General features: G+C 53.3%; 1 protein-coding gene across 1 annotated transcript in view; it reads right to left on the bottom strand.

Annotated features, from left to right (window-relative positions):
* Positions 1-13406, bottom strand: part of LOC146782954 (thialysine N-epsilon-acetyltransferase-like) — a 61224-nt gene extending 47818 nt beyond the window's left edge. Inside the window, exon 1 of the mRNA XM_085639180.1 lies at positions 13053-13406. Within this exon, the coding sequence (XP_085495306.1) occupies positions 13053-13115 (63 nt within the window). The 5' untranslated portion in view covers positions 13116-13406. The remainder of the gene's footprint in view (positions 1-13052) is intronic.
* Positions 13407-19603: the final 6197 nt, after the last annotated feature.

The following is a 19603-nucleotide window of genomic DNA, read 5'->3' as shown; positions in this document are numbered from 1 at the left end:
ATGCCCTTGTCATCGAACTGCGAGAGCACGGCCCCGATGCCATGTTCGGATGCGTCGGTCTGGACCACGAACTCTTGGGAGTAGTCGGGGGCCTTGAGTACGGGAGCGGTGCACATGGCGGTTTTCAAGGCGTCGAACGCCTGCTGGCACTGGGGGGTCCACTGCACCTTCTGCGGAAGCTTCTTGGAGGTCAATTCTGTGAGGGGCCCTGCGATATTACCATAATTTTTAATGAACCTCCGGTAGTACCCCGTAAGGCCCAGGAAGGCCCGAACCTCTGTCTGCGTGGTGGGGGGCTCCCAGGACTTGATGGCATCGATCTTCGGCTGGAGAGGGGCGACCTGGCCGCTGCCCACCTGATGCCCCAGGTAGACCACGGAGCCTTGTCCGAGCTGGCATTTGCTGGCTTTCACTGTCAGGCCTGCTCGGCGCAGGGCCACTAGTACTTGTCGGAGGTGCTTGAGATGCTCGTGCCATTGAGAGCTGAATACGGCGATGTCGTCAAGGTACGCTGCGCTGAACTCCTCGAGTCCGGCCAGGACCTTGTTCACCAACCGCTGGAACGTGGCTGGGGCGTTTTTCATTCCGAACGGCATGACCCTGAAGCGGTAGTGGCCATCTGGCGTGGAGAAGGCAGAGCGCTCTTTCGCCCCTTCCGTGAGAGCGATCTGCCAGTACCCGCAGGTCAGGTCGAAAGTGCTGAGGAACTGGGCGGCCCCCAGGCGGTCGATGAGCTCGTCGGCTCGGGGAATAGGGTGAGCGTCTGCCCGGGTGACCGCGTTGAGCCCCCGATAGTCTACACAGAATCTTAGTTCGGGGGCGACCCCTGGGGAGGCCGCCTTCGGGACCAGAACCACCGGGCTGGCCCAGGGGCTGTCGGAGGGCTCGATGACCCCTAGGTTGAGCATTTTCTGTACCTCGGTCTTGATGCAGGTGCGGACCCGGTCAGGCACCCGGTAGGCTCGGTGTCTCACAGGCGGGCAGTCGCCGGTGTCCACGTCGTGGACACACCAGTCGGTCACCCTTGGAATGAGGGAGAAGAGGTCTGCGAATTGTCCGAGCAGCTGGCGGCAGTCGTTGGCCTGCTGGGGAGTGAGGGTGGCCGACAGTGTCACACCCTCCACGGAACCGTCCAGTTCTTTCGTGCACAGGAGGTCGGGCAGGGGTTCAGTGTCTTCTTCTGCCCCCTCATCGGTGGCCAGTAGCAAACTCAATTCTGTCCTTACGAAGTGGGGCTTGAGACGGTTTACGTGGAGGACCCGGAGGGGGTTCCGTGGGGACTGTACGTCGACCAGATACGTGACCTGGCTCTTCCGTTCGACCACCTTGAATGGGCCAGTCCATTTGTCTTGTAGGGCGCAGGGTTTCACCGGAGCCATGACCCAAACCTGCTGGCCCGGCTGGAACTCGACCAGGGTTGCGTTCTGGTCATACCAGCGCTTCATTTCTTCTTGGCTGGCCTCGAGGTTAGCCTCTGCAAGTTCTCTAAACTTCCTTGTCTGGTTGCGGAGCGCCAGAATGTAGCGGAACACATCCGGGGGTGTCCCCCGGGGGCTTGTCTCCCAGCCCTCTTTGACGAGGCTCAGGGGCCCTCGAACGGGATGTCCGTACAGCAGTTCGAAGGGGCTGAACCCCAGAGACTTTTGGGGAACCTCCCGGTACGCGAATAGGAGGCAAGGGAGGAGGACGTCCCATTTCCGGCGCAGGGGCTCTTCGAGGCCCAGGATCATTCCCTTCAGAGTTCGGTTGAAGCGTTCCACCAGGCCGTTGCCCTGGGGGTGGTAGGGGGTCGTGAACTTATACGTGACTCCGCACTGCTGCCACAGGGACTTCATGTAGCGGGATATAAAGTTCGTGCCGCGATCACTCACAACCTCGCGGGGAAATCCGACACGGGAGAAGATCCCCATGAGAGCCCGGCCCACCACGGGAGCCGTCACGGTGCGGAGGGGGATGGCCTCGGGGTAGCGGGTGGCATGGTCCACCAGGACAAGGATGAATCTGTGGCCCTGGGCGGTCTTCAGATCCAGGGGTCCCACGATGTCGATGCCGACCCGCTCGAACGGGGTACTCACAACGGGGAACGGTTGTAAGGGAGCTTTGCGTTTTCCGCCACTCTTCCCACTGCCCTGGCACGTGAGGCATGATTTGCAGTGTGCTTCTACATTCGCTCGCATCTTGGGCCAATAGAAGTGGGTAACCAATCGCTGATATGTCTTGTCTTGGCCTAAGTGGCCTGCCAAGGGTACATCGTGGGCCAGGCCCAGGAGGAGGCTCCGGAACCGCAGGGGTACCACCAGTACTCGTGCTGCGCCGAGCTCGGCGGACTTTTGCTCGCTGTAGAGGAGGCCATTGTCCCAATAGACCCAATGGGTTCCGGTTTGGTCACCGGCGACCTGGGCTTCGGCTTGTTGTCTAAGTCCCTCGAGGGAGGGGCAAGTGGTCTGTTCCTGGCAGAACTCTTCGCGGGAGGGCCCCCCTTCGCAGTGCCACTGGGCCAACTCGGGCAGTTCTTCGAGTTCCATCGGGGCCTCTGGGGCGGAAGGTTCCGGTCCTTCCCCTGGGTTAGTGTCTCCTTCTTCCTCGGAAGGAGGGTTGTCTGCTTCTGGTAGGGGGTCCCTGCTTTCGGGGAAAGTGTTCGGTAAGAGGGCTTCACCGCCCTTGGAGGGGGCCACTCGTGCGGTCATGGAGCGCGTGGTGGCGCAGACCCATTCTGGTAGGCCCATCATCTCCAGGTGGGCTCTTCGTTCTACCTGCCCCCACGGGGAACTCTCCAGGTCGTTGCCCAGGAGGCAGTCTACGGGCTGCGAGGTCCGGACCGCTACCTTCAGTTCTCCGGAGACCCCTCCCCACTCGAAGGGCACCAGGGCCATCTGGCAGAGGCTCTCAGAATTGTCGGAGGATACGACCGGACAGAGGGCTCCGGCTAGGATCTGGTCTTCGGAAATTAGGCTGCGGTGGACCGCGGTGACACTCGCCCCGGTGTCGCGAAGGCCCTCGACTCGGTGGCCGTTGATGGTCACCCGCTGTCGGTACTTTTCTGTGTTGGCGGGCAAGGGTGTCCCGGGGACCATTTCTCGATCACCAAGGGAGACCAGGGCCATGGCCGCTGGTTCCCATTCCTCGGAGTCTGCCATTTCTTCCCCCAGAGCCACGGAGGCCATCTGCCGGGTCGGGGGGTTGGTCGTGGTGGTTCGCTGATACTGGGGACACTGGGGGTCATTGGCGTAGTGTCCGGGCTGCTGGCAGCGGAAGCAGGTGATCCTAGCTCGTGGACCTGGTCGTCCTGGGGCTCCGGTGCTGGCTGGAGACTGGGCCGAACCCGCCGCTGGTGGGCTGCTGGGGGGGCTGGTGGAGGACCCCCCGGCAAAGTCTCTTGGTCGGCCGTGGTTCCCTCCGCCCCTCTGGCGGGGGGGACCCTGACTGTGGCGGCCGTAGTCCCCCACGGGGCCCCGGGTGGCCCGGGTGTTCACCCAACGATCAGCCTCAGCGGCCAGCTTCCGAGGGTCGGTGAGTTTACTGTCTAGGAGATGCTGGCGCAGTTCTATAAAGCAATTGGCCGCTAAGTGTTCCCAGGCGATCAGATCGAACAGTTCTTCGAAGGTGGAGACCTTGCTGCCCTTGATCCACCCGTCCAAGGCTCGGCTGTAAAAGTTCACGTATTCGACCCACGTGGTGCCCGGTATCTTTTTGCAATCTCGGAACCGTTGTCGGTACATTTCGGGGGTGAGTCCGTACCGGCCCACGAGGGCTTCCTTCATGTGGCTGTAGGAGTTCATGACCGCGGAGGGCAGATCGAGCAGAGTGTCCCTTCCTTCGCTTAAGAACCGGCCCCATAGGCCAGCCCCCCAATCCTTCTGCGGGACTCGGTGAGAGGTCATGGCGACTTCGTAGGCCTTAAACCACTGCTGGATATCATCGTTCTTATAATACTCCTTGACCACATCCTTGGGGATGTGAACTTTGGTTTCCCCGGCGGGAACGGGCTGTGGATTCCCGTGCGGCTGTGACTTTTCGTGTCTAGCCCGCCACTCAATCTCCTTCAGGCCGCGTTCATGTTCTAGCTGGAGTTTCTTTTCGTCGTGCTCCCTTTGGAGTCTCTTCTCTTCGAGTTCCCCTTGTAGCCGTAACTGCTCGACGGCTAACTTCTTCTCTGCCAGTTTTATCTCTCCCTCGATTTTTAGTTTTGCCAGTTCCAGTTCGTGGTTGCGGCTTCTCTCTCGGTCCGCTAGTTCCTCGGAGGACAGGTTCCCCTCTGGCCCGTTGTTTCTCGCCGGGGTGCTTGTTTGTTCATGGGTAGAGTCTTCTTCCGTTTGGGTCGGGGGCGCCCCCGTCTCGACCCAGGCTTTCAGTACTTTCTGGAAGTCTTCCTTTGTGCTTAGTCCGGTGGTAGCGATGCCAAGGTCTTTGCAAAACTGTTTGAGTTCTCTATGCGTGTAATAGTCCAATTGATCCTCTCGGAACGGTGAGCTTATTTCAGTACCTGCGGCACCCAGGGGGGTTTCTCCTTCCATCTCTGTTTGGTAGTGCGTCAGTCGTTCACTGCACGCTCTCTTTCGGTGTCGGCTCGGATCCCGTCGTCTGCCACCAAATGTTGGAAAGGCGTTCGCCGGAAGGGGGTTCGATACACGTCCTGCCCACCCCTTTGACCCACCTCTCCCAAATAAGCCGAACCAGGCGCGCACACCCTGAACTGCACTGTGAACAGAGGGACACCACACGTATTCTTTGTAGGACGATAAGTTCTTTTATCGATGATTTCAAGGGATCTTTATGACCCAAAAGGCGAATAGTACAGCAGTGGCACAACGTACCACAAGTCAGTCGTGGGGAATGGGGGTAGCGGGACAGTCTTTCAAGATAGTGTCTCTGCGAAATACCCTGCGGAAGCTCACAATCCTCGAGCCGGAGGGTGTCGTGTCTCTGGGCGATCTCTTCCCGAGTCGTCCTCAAGGGGAGCGCCGCGAGTCTCTCAGCAGGCACAGGTGGTCGGAGTTCAGGAGCCGCGATTCCGTCAGCAGGGCTCAGATGGTTCAATAGCTGGGGGCCGCGAGTCACTCAGCAGGCCTAGGTGGTTCAGTGTTCGGGAGCCGCGACCTAGTCCGCAGGGCTCAGATGGTTCAATAGCAAGAGGCCGCGAGTCACTCAGCAGGCCCAGGTGACTTCAGCGTTCAGGAGCCGCGACAGCGTCTGCAGGCTCAGATGGTTCCAGGTCTTCTCTGTCCTTGTTTCTCCGGCACCCCTTGTTATACTCCGCTGGTTCTTTGAAGTCCGGAGTGCTCGTAGAGGGGGGACTGGGGTGACGGAGGGGGTTCGGCGCGATTTCCTGCCGCTCACTTCTTTGGTCTTTTCAGGTGGGCCTGGGAGGGACCCCAGACGCTCGGTAGGGGAGGCGCCTGCTCCCCAGGGGCCTGGTGGGCGATTGAGTCCTCCCGGGGAAGGCGACCCGAGGTGTGACTGGGCTGGCGCCTCTGGGTCTGTGTTGAGGCTCCCGCTTCCTTGGTTGGACATGCGTGGTAGGGTGGTGAGTTGGTCAGGCCTCTGGCCGGCCCGCGGATCGGGGGTGGCTGGGGCGGCCGGAGTCGGGGATGTCGTGTCTTGAGGGTGGTTGCAGGTTGGCTGGATGATGGAGAGGGCCACGCCGTGAGGCCGGTCTCACAGCCATTACCAGAAACTTCCAATCTGGACTCTTTAAGCTGAAATCCAACAGCTACGAGCTTTCTCTTAAAGTCCCTAGTATCTGTATTACCTTTGAGAGTAGGCCATGAATGCCAAGAAACTATCAGCATTCCCTTCTCTCTGGGAAGTGCACGCCTTGGTTATTGTAGGAGGTCAGTTCCATCCTGGAGGACCATATCTCAGGAGGCCAATCCCTGCCTCCGCGCTACACACTGGGCCAGAATACCCTTGTTCCACTTGATGCAATCTAGCACACTGCCAAGCGAATGGTGCGCTCCAAAATGTGATTGTGGTCTCCTGGACTACACAACTAGGAGCAAGGTAGCCGCTTCTATGCTAGGTCGCTCGCATCACAATTGTCACCCGCGTCCAAACACCGGTTCAAGATTTTTCATTTGATTTCCACTCTGAATCTGAACTTGATAATATTAAGCGAGACCCGGCTCAACGAATCATACCAACCCTGGAAGAATCTACTCAGAACTGCAGATTATTCCAGTCTGCTTAGACCAAGAAAGCAACAAGGGGAAGGTGCAACTGCACTTTGCCAATAACCCTGTAGAGTGCATGTATTCACACTCTGAACCTTTTCCCATGATTCATTGCTGCATTGTGGATAAAAACAAAATACAGTGCAAGTGTTTGCATTCTGAAACTTCTCCTGTGGTTTAATACTTGATTGTGGATAAAAACCCTGTATGGTACAAGCATTGCCTTTGAAACCTTTCCCCAGGCCTCGATGCCGCCTCGTGGATAGAAACTTTTGTGCAGGGCCAGCATTTGCATCCTGAACCTTCTCATCTGTTTCAATGCTGCAGTGTGGAACTCAAATCCATGGACTCGGCTACTACCAAAATGAGCAGCATTTATCACTTGCTGAGGGGTAAGGCCTTCCAATGACCAATGAATGTGAAATATCACATCTCAGTTGATTCAAGCTAACAATTATTTAATATTTGGCAATTTCAATTTGCATTGGAAAATAAAATTGATTAAACATCGCCTCGTGACTTCTTTTTCCGGATCCAACATCGTCTGAAACCTCTACATGCCAAGAGTTCTGCACTCACTCTCATTACTGTCAACAAGTACCTTATACTGTTGGAGAGACCTACTCTGACGGAACCTGCAGAGCCTCTTGCAAAAGAGACATATGTACATCCTTTAAGGGCCCAAAAGACTGTTGCATCATCCATGACTTTCCATGAGAAAGGGAAGAATAATAATGAATATTCCTTACGCTAACAGGGCGTGGGCTACCCCCACCCCACACGCAAACTACTGGGAATATCATCATCTTTTATAGCGCTCTAAAGACCTCAAGAGGCTACTAAGCGCTACCAGTATTGAAAGGGGAAAGGAGTTCTTAATCAGAAAAGACCAATGTTAAGGACCTTCTGAACGGGAAGTGGTCTTGCTTACTGGATTAGATCAGAGAACCTGTTCTATAGAAAAGGTAGAATACTGAATACAATCCTACCCCCCTCACTCCCACCCCAGCATTCAATGTACTTTTTTTTAGGTGGGGAAGAGGGGTGTGAACCAATTTGTAATTACCTGTTCTCAGAGCTGCACTAGGCTGATGTTTTTATAAAGAATCTGGGATTCACTCATGTTCTGTTTTAGCTGTGAGCATTGCAACCTTAAAGTGTATCCTGGATTTACTTGTGAGCCAGTGATGGGCCTTTGATATGTTTTAAGAGCTCAGCAGTGGTAACTTCAGCACTGTGCTCCTGTTGAATGTCAAGTAGTTGCTTGGCTCTATAACAGTTTCTATGAAACCTTCTTGTGAATGACATACACCTTACAGGAAGTGGGATAGATTCATCCTCCCTTACACCTTGTCCACTGTCACGGTTTGTGGTCTCATGACAACATCCGGTGTCACTGTCTGTGATCACTATATACCACATCCTGTCATTCTCTGTGATCTTCTGACTCTCTGTCCTGTCACTGTCTTGATCTTGTGATACCCTATTGTGTTATTGTCTGTGATCTCCATAGGCCATGTCCTATCACTGTGTGCGATCTCTAGGATATCCGCTTTTGCCGCAGGGTGACCCCCGATTTTCCTCTTTTTGCTGGACCCTATATTTTTGTGGCATGAGAACTCTCAGCACCTTGACCCCTGCTAGCCAGTAGTAAAGTGCCTGTGGCCCCCTTTAAACATGGTTGTATTGCCCTATTCCTAACTGGTTTATTTAACTTGCCCATATGTCCCTAGTATATGGTGCACTAAGTGTACCCGGGGCCTGGAAGTTAAGTGTTGCTAGTGGACAGCAGCCCCTAATGTGCCAACCCGTATAGTGGCAAAGAAAGCATGGCTTCAAGCCTACCCTGTGTAGCCTTATTGCTGCAATGCGACCTGCTAAAATAACCTTTTTCAACAAGTAAAACCTCCCTTATAAATATTAGCAAGTCACTCCTATGTAAGACTTGTACACCACAAGCTAGGGTGCATGGTACTTAAAAGTGAGACATGTAGAAAATGTATATTACCATATACTTAGAGTCTGGAGCACACAGAAAACAGAGTCATTTGCAATTCTTTTGCGAACTGAGAAGCGCATTTATTTCCAATATTAATAAAATGCATTGGTTTCTCACAATATTATGTTAATTCTTAGTGTTTGAACATACAACCATACAACAAAAGACATTTATCTCGTTTGTTCAGTTTCCATGTTGAAACGCTTGATGTAACAAACTGAAAAAGATAGATTATTAAGCTGGAAACAGCACAGCCAACACATGTTTTGTCCGAAATGACTTCCTCAGGGCTGGTATAATGTGGCACCGATGATGGTGACCACATGGATGATATGGCAACTGGCAAGTGTATATGTGACTAGTATAGGAGAAAGTCAATAAAAGTAGTAACTCGTTGATTTGATGTAATATTCCATCAGTCCATAGTAGGGTTGTACCACAATTAGGGACTGAATTTTCAAGAGTTCATGTATATCCCCTTAATAAGGGGTGTTTTCATAACGTAAAACCAATGGGACCAGAGCTCAAGAGTAGTAGACAGGATGCCCTCCTGTCTACTACACTTAAGCTCTGGTCCCATTAGTTGTACGTTACGAACACACCCCTAATTGTGGCACTGTCCTACTTTGGACTGTGCATGTTCAAACACTAAGAATTAACATAATACTGTGAGAAACCAATGCATTTTATGAAGATTGGAAATAAATAAATTTCTCAGTTCTCAACATAAATGACTGCATTTTCTGTGGGCTCCAGACTCTAATAATATGTTATAGTAGTCAATGCTTTCACAATTGACTCATTCACCCCTCACTGCAGCAGGAGTGTAGTCTGTGGTAGCACTATGTAACTCTGCCTTTCATACAAGTCAGATTTTTAATAAATATTAAGGAAAGTAAATTTTAGGAAGTTAGCCTTTACCTCTCTGAACTGTTAGGGGACTAATTAGTATAAGCCTCAGCCAGTTCTCAACATTGACTGGGTGTGAAATAGGTGTGAAATGCATCCAAGGAGTAAACAATATGCTGATCAGAATGGACAGAGATGACTCCTCTGAGCTCAATAGAATATGCAGTGTGGGGCTGTCAGTCTCCTTTCAACAGCATAGTATTAAATCCTGCTTGACAGGTTTGTTCAGTCACATGTGGCACTTGAGGCACCCTTGAAAGGAAGAGAAAAGGATGCCAAGACATTTCTTGTGAGCATCACTCTTCACCTCAGAGCTCTCCAATGACTACCCGTCCAGGATAGATGCAGCTTCAAGCTCCTCATCCATGCCTACAAAGCCCTCCACAAGTCCGGACCCACCTACATCAACAACCACCTAACAATCCACCAACCGACTAGAGAGCTCCGATCCCCCACCCTCGCATCTGCCGCAGCCCCTGTGGAGGCCGTTCCTTCTCCTACCTCGCCGCCAAGGCCTGGAAGGACCTTCCCCACCGTTGTCGCATCTTCCCATCTCTGAGGGACTTCAAGAAGCACTCAAGACCTGGCCCTTCGACCACCACCGCCCTTCGACCGAGGCTCGCATCACCCACCAGCACCTGGAGCCCCACGGGGTGACAAGCCTCACTCTACAAGACCACTGATTGTGGATCCTCTGTATGGTTGCTGAAGGACCATGAGTACAGGGTCTGCTTCAAACTGGATTTTAGTGTTAGATGCGGGAGGACACTAGGATCACTGTAGTACACTTCCCACACACACACACAGCTCTCCGAACCCAAGTTTAGTGAGGCTATTTTGAAAATGCCCTAACCTGTGGCATTTTGGGCCTGTTTGCAATAGGGGCAGACAGGAACTCCTCTGCAAATGTAGGAAGTGTTATCCTTGGGAACTTTAAGCCAGGAGTCACCGCCACCCACTAGCTGGTGCTAGCCATAAAAGCTGTGCCCACTTCAGAACACTTTCTGGGTCTGCGGAAGATAAGAAGAGAACTAGATCTGCTGTCTGTGAGTTGAGAGGTGCCCTGAAGAACTGGACGTGCTCCATCTTGTAACCAGGACAAGAAAGTGCACTTCGAGAGTCAGTTGGCTGACCCCAGTGTGGCTACAACGATACAACAAGGCCCAATAGGCCAGTTCTTGAAGTGCCCAACTGACCAGTGGCGACTGGACCCTACTGTTGGCCTATGCCGGACACCTTGTGAGTCTTTAATTGTCTCCCCTGAGGTCCTAAGGGACGTTAGAAATGTGCTCCTGAGGTTGATTGGAACTTAGAAGGCTAAGAGGCTGATTTTGATTTTGTCGAACAGATTGCATTCCATCAGACGACTCGGTAAATTACTCAGTCGCCTGCCAGAGTACCCGCCTGACAAATTTTGAAATGTCTGTCAGCTCGATGGACATTTCTGCCATCATGGCGGTTCCTGTAAAATGTATTGAAACCTTGCCGTACAACTCCGCCAATCATGACAGAGCTGTGTAGTAAACTTTCAAAACTTTTTTTTTATTTTCAAAAACAAAACTTCTATGGGTGTTTTTATTATTGAGAATAAAATCACAACGCACCCCTCGCAATGGGAGTTATCTTCCTTGGCAAGGCGGGCATTAGACAGTTTTCACTGCTCCTTACCGCTAGGGCTTTTTCCGGGCGGTTACGGGCAGTGACAAATTACCTGTATGACCCCATCTAAATTAGATGGGTGGAATAGAGGTCAACCTCCAACAGCCCTTACTTACTGCGTTAGCCCGTCAGAGGGGTGTAACCAAAGGCCCGCATCCATCTAAATTTGTTGTGTGGACCATTTTTTTGGCGGTAGGTATACACGGTTGACAAAGTATGCTTGGCGCCAATTTATAAATGTGACTTTAAGTCAGAAGGTAACATTTTTGTCTGGGACGAACTTGGTGTATCGGATCCCAAACTCCATCGCGGTAATCCTGAATTGGCACCTAGGACCCAGTCTATCACAACCATAGACTATCATAGGTGCTTTGTGGCACTATCTCCCCCAAAATCTTTAAAAACTCATATCTCTAGTTTCTCTTAATGGATTTTTGTAATTTTGGTGTTGTTTTGTTTATTACATTTTACTCTATTTTTCTAATTTGATTTGGAGTTTTTATAGTTTGGCCTTTTGATTTTATTTCTGTTTTGGTAACCCCATTATTACTTTATACATTGCCCTATGTTACTCCTGTCTGCCCTGTGCCATAGCTACCAAGTGTGGGATTACAGTTTAATTTGGTGACTATGAGGGTTCATGGTGGAAAGAGTTGTGAATATTCCTTGAGGTGGGTAGTCACTCACCCCAAATAATAATGTGGTTTGTTACAATATCTATTCACCAGATCATGTGTCTCTTTTATCTTGTGACACCCCGTCCTGTCACTGTCCGTGATCTCCAGACCACATGTCCTGTCACTGTCCGTGATCTCCAGACCCCATGTCCTGTCCCTGGATGTAATCTCCAGACCCCATGTCCTGTCACTGTCCGTGATCTCCAGACCCCATGTCCTGTCACTGTCTGTAAATTCCAGACCCCATGTCCTATCACTGTCTGTGATCTTCAGACACCCTGACACTGTCTGTAATCTTGTGACACCTTCTTGTGTTCCTGTCTGCAATCTCCTTACACCCTGTCCTGTACCTGTCTGTGATCTCCTGACACCCTGTCTGACATGGTTGGTGATCCCCTGACACCCTGTCTTCCTGTGACTGATCTCCCGACACCTACCCTGGGACTGTCTGTGAACTCTTACAATCCTGCTCTTTGTCACTGTTATCTCCTGGCACCATCCCCTGTCACTGTCTGTGCTTTCCTTACATATTGCCCTCCTGTGAGTGTAAACTTCTGATATTGTCCTGTGCACATTTCTGTGATCTCCTGGCGTCCTGTCACTGTTCGCGATCTCCTGACACTCTTGTGACTGTCTGTGATTTCATGACACACTATCTATGCCATGCTCTGTGATCTTCTGACGCCACGTTACTGTCGGTGAACGCCTAACTCCCTCTCCTCTGTCACAGTCCGTAAGCCCCTGGCACGCTGTCCCGTGACACTGATCTTCTAACAGTCATTCATGTGTGAGAATGATCTGCTGCACCCTGTTCTCTATCAGTCTAAGGGATCCTCTGACCGTCCGCCCGGGCCCTGTCTGTGAGATCCTGACACCCAGTCCCACTGACTGTCTGTGACTCAGGGCCTGATCACCTGTAACTGAGGGACAATTCACCTGTGACTGAGCGCTGTCCGCTCTATGGCCCTATTCTCCTGTGACTGAGGGCTGCGCACCGTGACTCTGGCGAGTCTTGTCCCAGTCTCGTGTTTGTGCAGTGGTCCCCGTGTCCATGGTCATAGTCACCTGTGGCCGAATGCTGGCCATCTAGGACTTTTGTTCTATCACCTGTGACTGAGCACTGACCTCCTGTGAGTATGGGTCAATGTGCCTGTACCCCCCTATCACATGTGACAGAGCACTGACCTCCTGTGAGTATGGGTCAATTTGCCTGTACCCCCCTTGAGCGTGGTCCTCGTCTCCGGAGACTTAGGGGTTGCTCCCCGTGACCAGTCCCCTGTGACTGAGGGCCGACTTCTATGATTATGTTCCTATTACCCAGTGACTGAGGGCTGACCTTGTGACTATGGCCCTATTCTCTGTTGACTGAGGGCTGTCGCACACTTGTCTCTTACAGGAGGGTCACCCACGTGCGGGGATGGGGGCGGGTCTGTCCTGTCTCTGATCCCTGCGGTGCCCATCAGCTATCCGGGGGGGGGGAGGGGGTGATCCCAGTGCATGGGATTAAGGGTTTACGTTTATTCCTCCTGTCTCTAGTCCCCTCCACCCCACCTCCGTCACCCACTGAGGGCGCGTGGCATCAACGCCTGTCACTGAGGGCTGCGCCCCAGCCCCTCCGGCTGCTCCACGCCTCCTTACCCGAATCATCCTCATGATGTCCTTGCAGTCCTCCTTCACGGCCAGCCTGACGGTGCACTCCATGCTGCGGGGGTCCTGACCCTACAACCGTCTCCGACAGCAGCCAGTCCTCCGCTGCCCGTGCATCCCCGGCTTGGCTAATTCCAGCTCCTGGGGCTGCATGGCTGCACCGGTGTATGGGGGGGGGGGGCGTGATGGCAGATATGCCAGAGTGCCTCAAAGCCTGGGGGTGCCCCTCCGCCCAGCCCTGCTCTAACTCTACTCAAGGCCCGGACCTCAGAGGGTGGGGGTATCAGTGGGCACTGGGGGGGATTCTGAGACACGTCGCTTCGGATCTCAGCTTTACTCCCCCCCGTCTGCTGATACACTTGGTAGCGTCGGAGGCAGGCAGTGCTGAGGGCGTGAGCGGGTGAATGAGGAGCGAGGGAGGAGGAGGAGAGAGGCCGATGACACCGGATCCCTCGCGTCTCCATCCTCCGTCTCCGGTCTGCTCTTCCTGCCTTTATTGGAACCGCGTCTGCCTGTCTCTGGGTGCACAGCGGGTTCCTCTTAACTGCAGTCTGCGATGCATTCTACCCCTCAGTCATAAAATAGATGCATGTTTGTGATGCATTGGTGAAACCGAGTGCACAATGAAAGAGTTCTGAAGAACTGTCTGCTTAAAAGTACACATGTATAATTCTGAAGCGTATGCATCGTATAAAGATAAGGGAACAGTTTCAGATGGACACAATCTGACATGCTGTACAAATACAGGCAGAGAGATAAACAAAGGACCGTCTTAAAGGAAGCTACAGCAGCACTGGCGAGAGAGAGACGGGGCCTGATAAATAGCGGATGTGCCCCTGCTCGCATCTGCTAGAACTGTCCAGCTTTCACGCAGTCTTTTAACACAAAGGCAACACTAAAGTAATTATAAAGTAAAAACAAAAACACTGGCACTAAAGGGAACTGCCTTGTGTGCAGATGTGCTCATTGTGAAAGAGCAAAATGCATAGTACCCCCAGGGGCACCCCGCTTTCCCCCCTCCCCCAAATTAGGTTACCCAATGAAAACACAAGAAACAGTTGTAAGTGGGTAACAAATGCTGCAGGTTTATTACATAATTCCAGTATATGTAATAGGTGGGTTATCTTACGGGCGATCCAAGGGCAGGTGGCCATCTACTTCACCTGCCCGCCTGATGAGCCGGGCAGCACAGGAACGACCCGCAAGTGCTGCCCCCCAAGTGATTCTTTTTTACGATCACGTGCCGTTGAAATTCTACTCACACCCCCCCTCTCGGGGCGGAGCGTCGCATAGCAAGCCCCCGGTTGTTCAGGCCCACAACCGCCCGCAGGCCTAGCGGGGCACCGACCGGCTTCCGGGACCTCTCTGGAGGCTCCTCGTTTTGGCTCAGGCACCACGTGGTGCCGCGCAGAGGTACCCTTTGTACCGGCCTGCTTCCAGATCGCCCTGTAACTCCGCCTGCAACGAAAAGGAAAACATTACAACGCTCAGAAAACCCCCCCCCAACCACGCCCACGCCGGGTAAGCGGTAGGGAGGGAAAAGGCGAGGTGGGCGACAAAAGAGGTCGCCAGTGAGGGTGGGGGAAGGCTAAATAGCCTCCCCCTCACACCTGGGCCCGGAAGTGACGCGCATTGCGCGTCACTTCCGGCCCTGACACGGAGGGGGGCACCAGTCTGTGTCCCTGCCCCCACCCCCCCGAAGCAGGGAGTGGGGAGGGGTGACCGGGGCCCCGGGGCCACTAAGGCGCCGACCGCCGAGTGGCTCCCTGCGGGGGCCGCGGTCAGCGGCATAGTACCCCCAGGGGCACCCCGCTTTCCCCCCTCCCCCAAATTAGGTTACCCAATGAAAACACAAGAAACAGTTGTAAGTGGGTAACAAATGCTGCAGGTTTATTACATAATTCCAGTATATGTAATAGGTGGGTTATCTTACGGGCGATCCAAGGGCAGGTGGCCATCTACTTCACCTGCCCGCCTGATGAGCCGGGCAGCACGGGAACGACCCGCAAGTGCTGCCCCCCAAGTGATTCTTTTTTACGATCACGTGCCGTTGAAATTCTACTCACACCCCCCCTCTCAGGGCGGAGCGTCGCATAGCAAGCCCCCAGTTGTTCAGGCCCACAACCGCCCGCAGGCCTAGCGGGGCGCCGACCGGCTTCCGGGACCTCTCTGGAGGCTCCTCGTTTTGGCTCAGGCACCACGTGGTGCCGCGCAGAGGTACCCTTTGTACCGGCCTGCTTCCAGATCGCCCTGTAACTCCGCCACAGCCCTGGAGGCGGCTAACCGTCGCAGCCAGGGCCCCCCACCAACCCGCTATAGTCTTACCTGCACCTCTCCCATCTAGGGCTTCCTGCAACTAGCTGCAAGGGAACCATCCCTGCAGACAGAAGAGTTTGACATTCTGCCACCTCATGACAGTTTGACAGTGCTCGCGGGACTCGAACCCTTGTCCTGTGAGACCATTACAACTGTAGCACAAGACTTATTGAGCTATGGCTCCTGGTTAAAGAAGAGTTGGAAATTTTGCCAACACCTGACACTTTGACAGCGTTTGCGGGACTCGAACCCAAGACTTACCATTGAGCTATAGCTCCTGGTGTTGTAGATGGCCCCATCTAAGCCCCCAAGGCCCGAGACGCTATCCTAATCGGAATAGGGTCTGCTGAAATAAAGGACCCGTTGGGCCTGGGGAGATGTGCCAAGAACTATTCGCCCCCCATGCGGGCAGGTTACCCTCTTCACAATTCTGGGCCTGCCCTCTTAGGCTATGAAGGCGAGAGGGGGTTCACTTAACCTTTGGCCAGCCCCCTCTGATTGCTAAACCTGGAGCACAGGAGTGCTCCTAGCTGCCAGCGCGTGACCGTGGGCAAGGGGCGACTCCTGCCCCTGCCCACCATCCCCTATTCCTTATGGGAATTATGCCCCTACAGATCCCTCAGTGATGTAACCCCCTAGGTATACCAGCTTCGGGAATCTGTCTGGCTTAACATTGCGCGCCGTCAGTAAAGTTCAAGCATTGAGGATTGACTAAGTCCTACTACGCCCCTCCCATCATGCTCCTCAGAAGGACCCAGAGCATCCCCAGCAGTGCCAAATTCCTGCTCCGTTGAAGTGGAGATTTAGTGCACCCTGGGTGTGTCAAATGTACTATTGACATACTGTCCCCTTGCGATTGCCCCGCTGACACCCCAGTTACTGTGCCGGCAGCACCCTATGTTTGCTGGCAGCGCCCCTAGCGCGGTAACGTGTCCGTACCCGGATCCCAGTCTCCCGCATCTGTGGTACGCAACCAGTGAAACCGGTGGGGGGTACCCCCAACCGCAATGGTCCTCTAGACATTAAGAAAAGCCCTATTTTTCCTGGGCCCAGCTGTGAGGCCCGAGGCCCGCCTATGGAGCCTAATTACTTGTTTTGCTACTCGGCCCCTTTATGGGTAGGCCTCAGAATTAGGGCAACGCGCGTGCTCCCAGGGCACGGTGCTCCCATAAAGCAGATGTCCGATACCCACACGCTGATACTTTCATCTGTTGCTAACTGCCCACGGCTGGAAGCTTCCCAGGAACCGTAGACTTCGTGGGCCCACCTAAAATGATCCCATCGACTGGAGGGAACCCAGTGGTGGCAGGACCTGCATGGTACTCCATCCCCGCGTAGCTAACGCTTATTTGTGACGCCCGAGCAGGAGATGCCCCCTTAGTCTCAGGTTCTACCCCTAAAGGGTAACCTCGGGGGCGGACAAGCCGGTGGGAACCAACCGGAAACTTTGGTGCAAATACCGGCCCTATTCTGAATGTTGCGAATGCTGCATGGTCCATAATGCCCTGACGCCATGAGGCTCTACCTGGTGTTTACAAAACTTTTTGAACGACCGCACCCTTGCTATATAACAACTATATCACCCACAAGCCGCCCTGGCTAAAGCGCGGGTGGAAGGTCTTCACTGAAGCAACCCGAAATCTGTCTTTGGTTGCAGAGGAATGCCCCCCAAAGTACACCTGGACCTATTCCTATACGGTTCTTTCCGCTACTTCTCCTGCAGGCCTAACTCTTGGTTATGGTGCCCAGCTCAGTGTGCTGCAGGCTAATCGGCTTAACAATGAACTATCGGTGGATTTGAGACAGAGGTACACTCCAAGACACCGAATAACCACGGGTTAAAATCTGCTCGCGAGCGGCGCACCCGCAACCACCTGGTCATTCACGCCGGTAACCTATGTGGTGCTAAGTCAGTGCGTACCCGTATTCAATGCGAATGGGGCACTGAGCTACACCCATATCTACACCCATCTAGTGGCTCAATCCAGACTTCCTTTAGCATTAGATAATAACTACCATTCCATCTCGGTTGCGTTGCCCTGCCCGACTAGGCACCTACCTGGGTGTCTAGGTTACAGTTAGTTATGTGAAGTTTCCCCCATGTCAGTGCCACTATGAGTGACAGTTGAAGGCGGCCCACATAAGCATGTTGGCGGGGCAGAGTTGCGGGCATAAGCATACCTCTTATAGACTGTCGGCAGCGACCCGTGTTTAACTGTTACTAATATGGCAATGACCGTTCTACGTTAGGACTATCCCGACTCTGGTCCGACCTACCAAAGGACTGATGCACTTGGGAGCGCGAGGCCGTAGGCAATGGGGGTGGGTGTCGAGACAACAACAACAATGACAAACGACCCAAGCCCCCTTTCAGCAAAAGGTTGGAGACGAGCTACACGTGGACACGTGTGGTCAGGATCGTACTGCGCGACCCTCGCTGTAATTAGCACTCTCATATTGCGCGAACTCGACCCGAATGGTATGGCAGCGCTGTGCATGATCAACATATTTACACACATATTCGGGCACGGGAGTGAGATCATGAGCCGCCAGGTCCTCAACCCTCGGGAACCCAGGCATACCAGGTCCAGCAACTCGCATACATAATCGGGCACGGCAATATTCATTGATTTACCCAGCGTCGCAAACCAGCGTGAACTCGATCCGAAGGTAATGGCGCGCCGTTCATGAGCACTGTATATACATGCATCATCGGGCACGTGGATATTAAATTATCTGCCCAGAGTCCCAGCGTGACCCGCCCGAAGGTGTTGGAGTGCAGTACATGAGCCATAGGTATTAACATACCTATTCGGGCACGGTTGATTGGTGATTAGCTCAAACCGTAATGAGCGCGAAATTATTCGAGCGCCGGACACAAGCACCGACCGAATAACCCATTCAGGTGCATGGGGAGTCGTAATGCCCGTAATCTTCTAATGCGCGCGAATGTGGGCACAAGCAATTCTTGTGAATAATACGTGCACTTGTATCATGTGTCTGCCTTATAGCAAGCCAGCACATACATGTTGCATATTGTATAGCGCGAACTCGACGCCAAAGGTATTGCACCGCTTCACATGAGCACTGTATTTACGTTACACATACCGGCACGGGGAGCGTGAGAGATTCGTACCATAGAACACGAACCCCATTCCAGGTCACGCGAGCACCGCACCATATTAACCCTTGAGGTGCGTGGGGGGATTAGTAATACCCGTAATCGCCTGATGTGAACAGTGCATGTACTGGTATCATGTATCTGCCTTATCGGAAGCCAAAAGCAGACGCCCGACCAGAGACATGAAACCCTGGACCCTCAGATTAAAAGTCTGATGCTCTACCGACTGAGCTATCCGGGCCCTTAGGAATTACATGATGCATATTTATATAGTGCGAACTCGACCGGAAGGCATTTGGAGCACCTTACATGAGCACCGTATTTACATTACATCTTCACGCAGGGGGTGCTTCAGAAATTCGTACCATATTACCCGCTCCCCAAACCGGATCACGCGAGCACCGCACCAGATTTTCCATTGAGGTGCGGGGGGTTTATTAATGCCCATAATCGCGTATGTGAACAATGCACGCACTTGTGTCATTTATCTGCCATATAGGAAGTCAGCAATACATGTTGCAGAATTATATAGCGCGAACTCGACCTGAAGGTGTTGGAGCGCTTTACCTGAGCACCCTATTTACATTACACATTCCAGCACGGGGAGCTTACAAGATTCGTACCATACTAAACGATCCCCGTGCCAGGTCCATTGCGCCTGCCGCACGCAGCCCACTGCATGCCCCCCCTCCCTCAATGGCAGCATCGCCGACGGGAGGGGGGCGATACCCTTTACCAGGGAGCACCACAGGTGTTGCACCGCCCGCGATCAGCGGGGACCCAGGCAGCTCCCAGCCTTGCAGTGCTGGTGCATTGGGGCTGTGAACCCACGCTAGTCTCCTACCGGCTCCCACGGCACAGGGTATGCGGCTTCAAGCCGGCCGCACCCCCCTCGGAAGGGAGGTGACTTAATGTCATGGGAACCTAATACGCCTAGCGCAACAATGCCTACATCAGAGAAGAGTTTGAAATTTGTCAGCGTATGACACTTTGGCAGCATACAAGTTTCGAGCCAAGCCTCCACCAGAAACCCCCAACTTGCAAGGAAGTGGCGACAATTTCATGGGCCCATACGATGAATGCAACGCGCATTCGTGGGCCCCGT

This window comes from Triturus cristatus, chromosome 12, assembly GCF_964204655.1.
Source record: "Triturus cristatus chromosome 12, aTriCri1.1, whole genome shotgun sequence".
NCBI lineage: Eukaryota > Metazoa > Chordata > Amphibia > Caudata > Salamandridae > Triturus > Triturus cristatus.
Note: the sequence above shows the minus strand (reverse complement) of the source record. Positions and strands in the feature narration are given on the sequence as shown.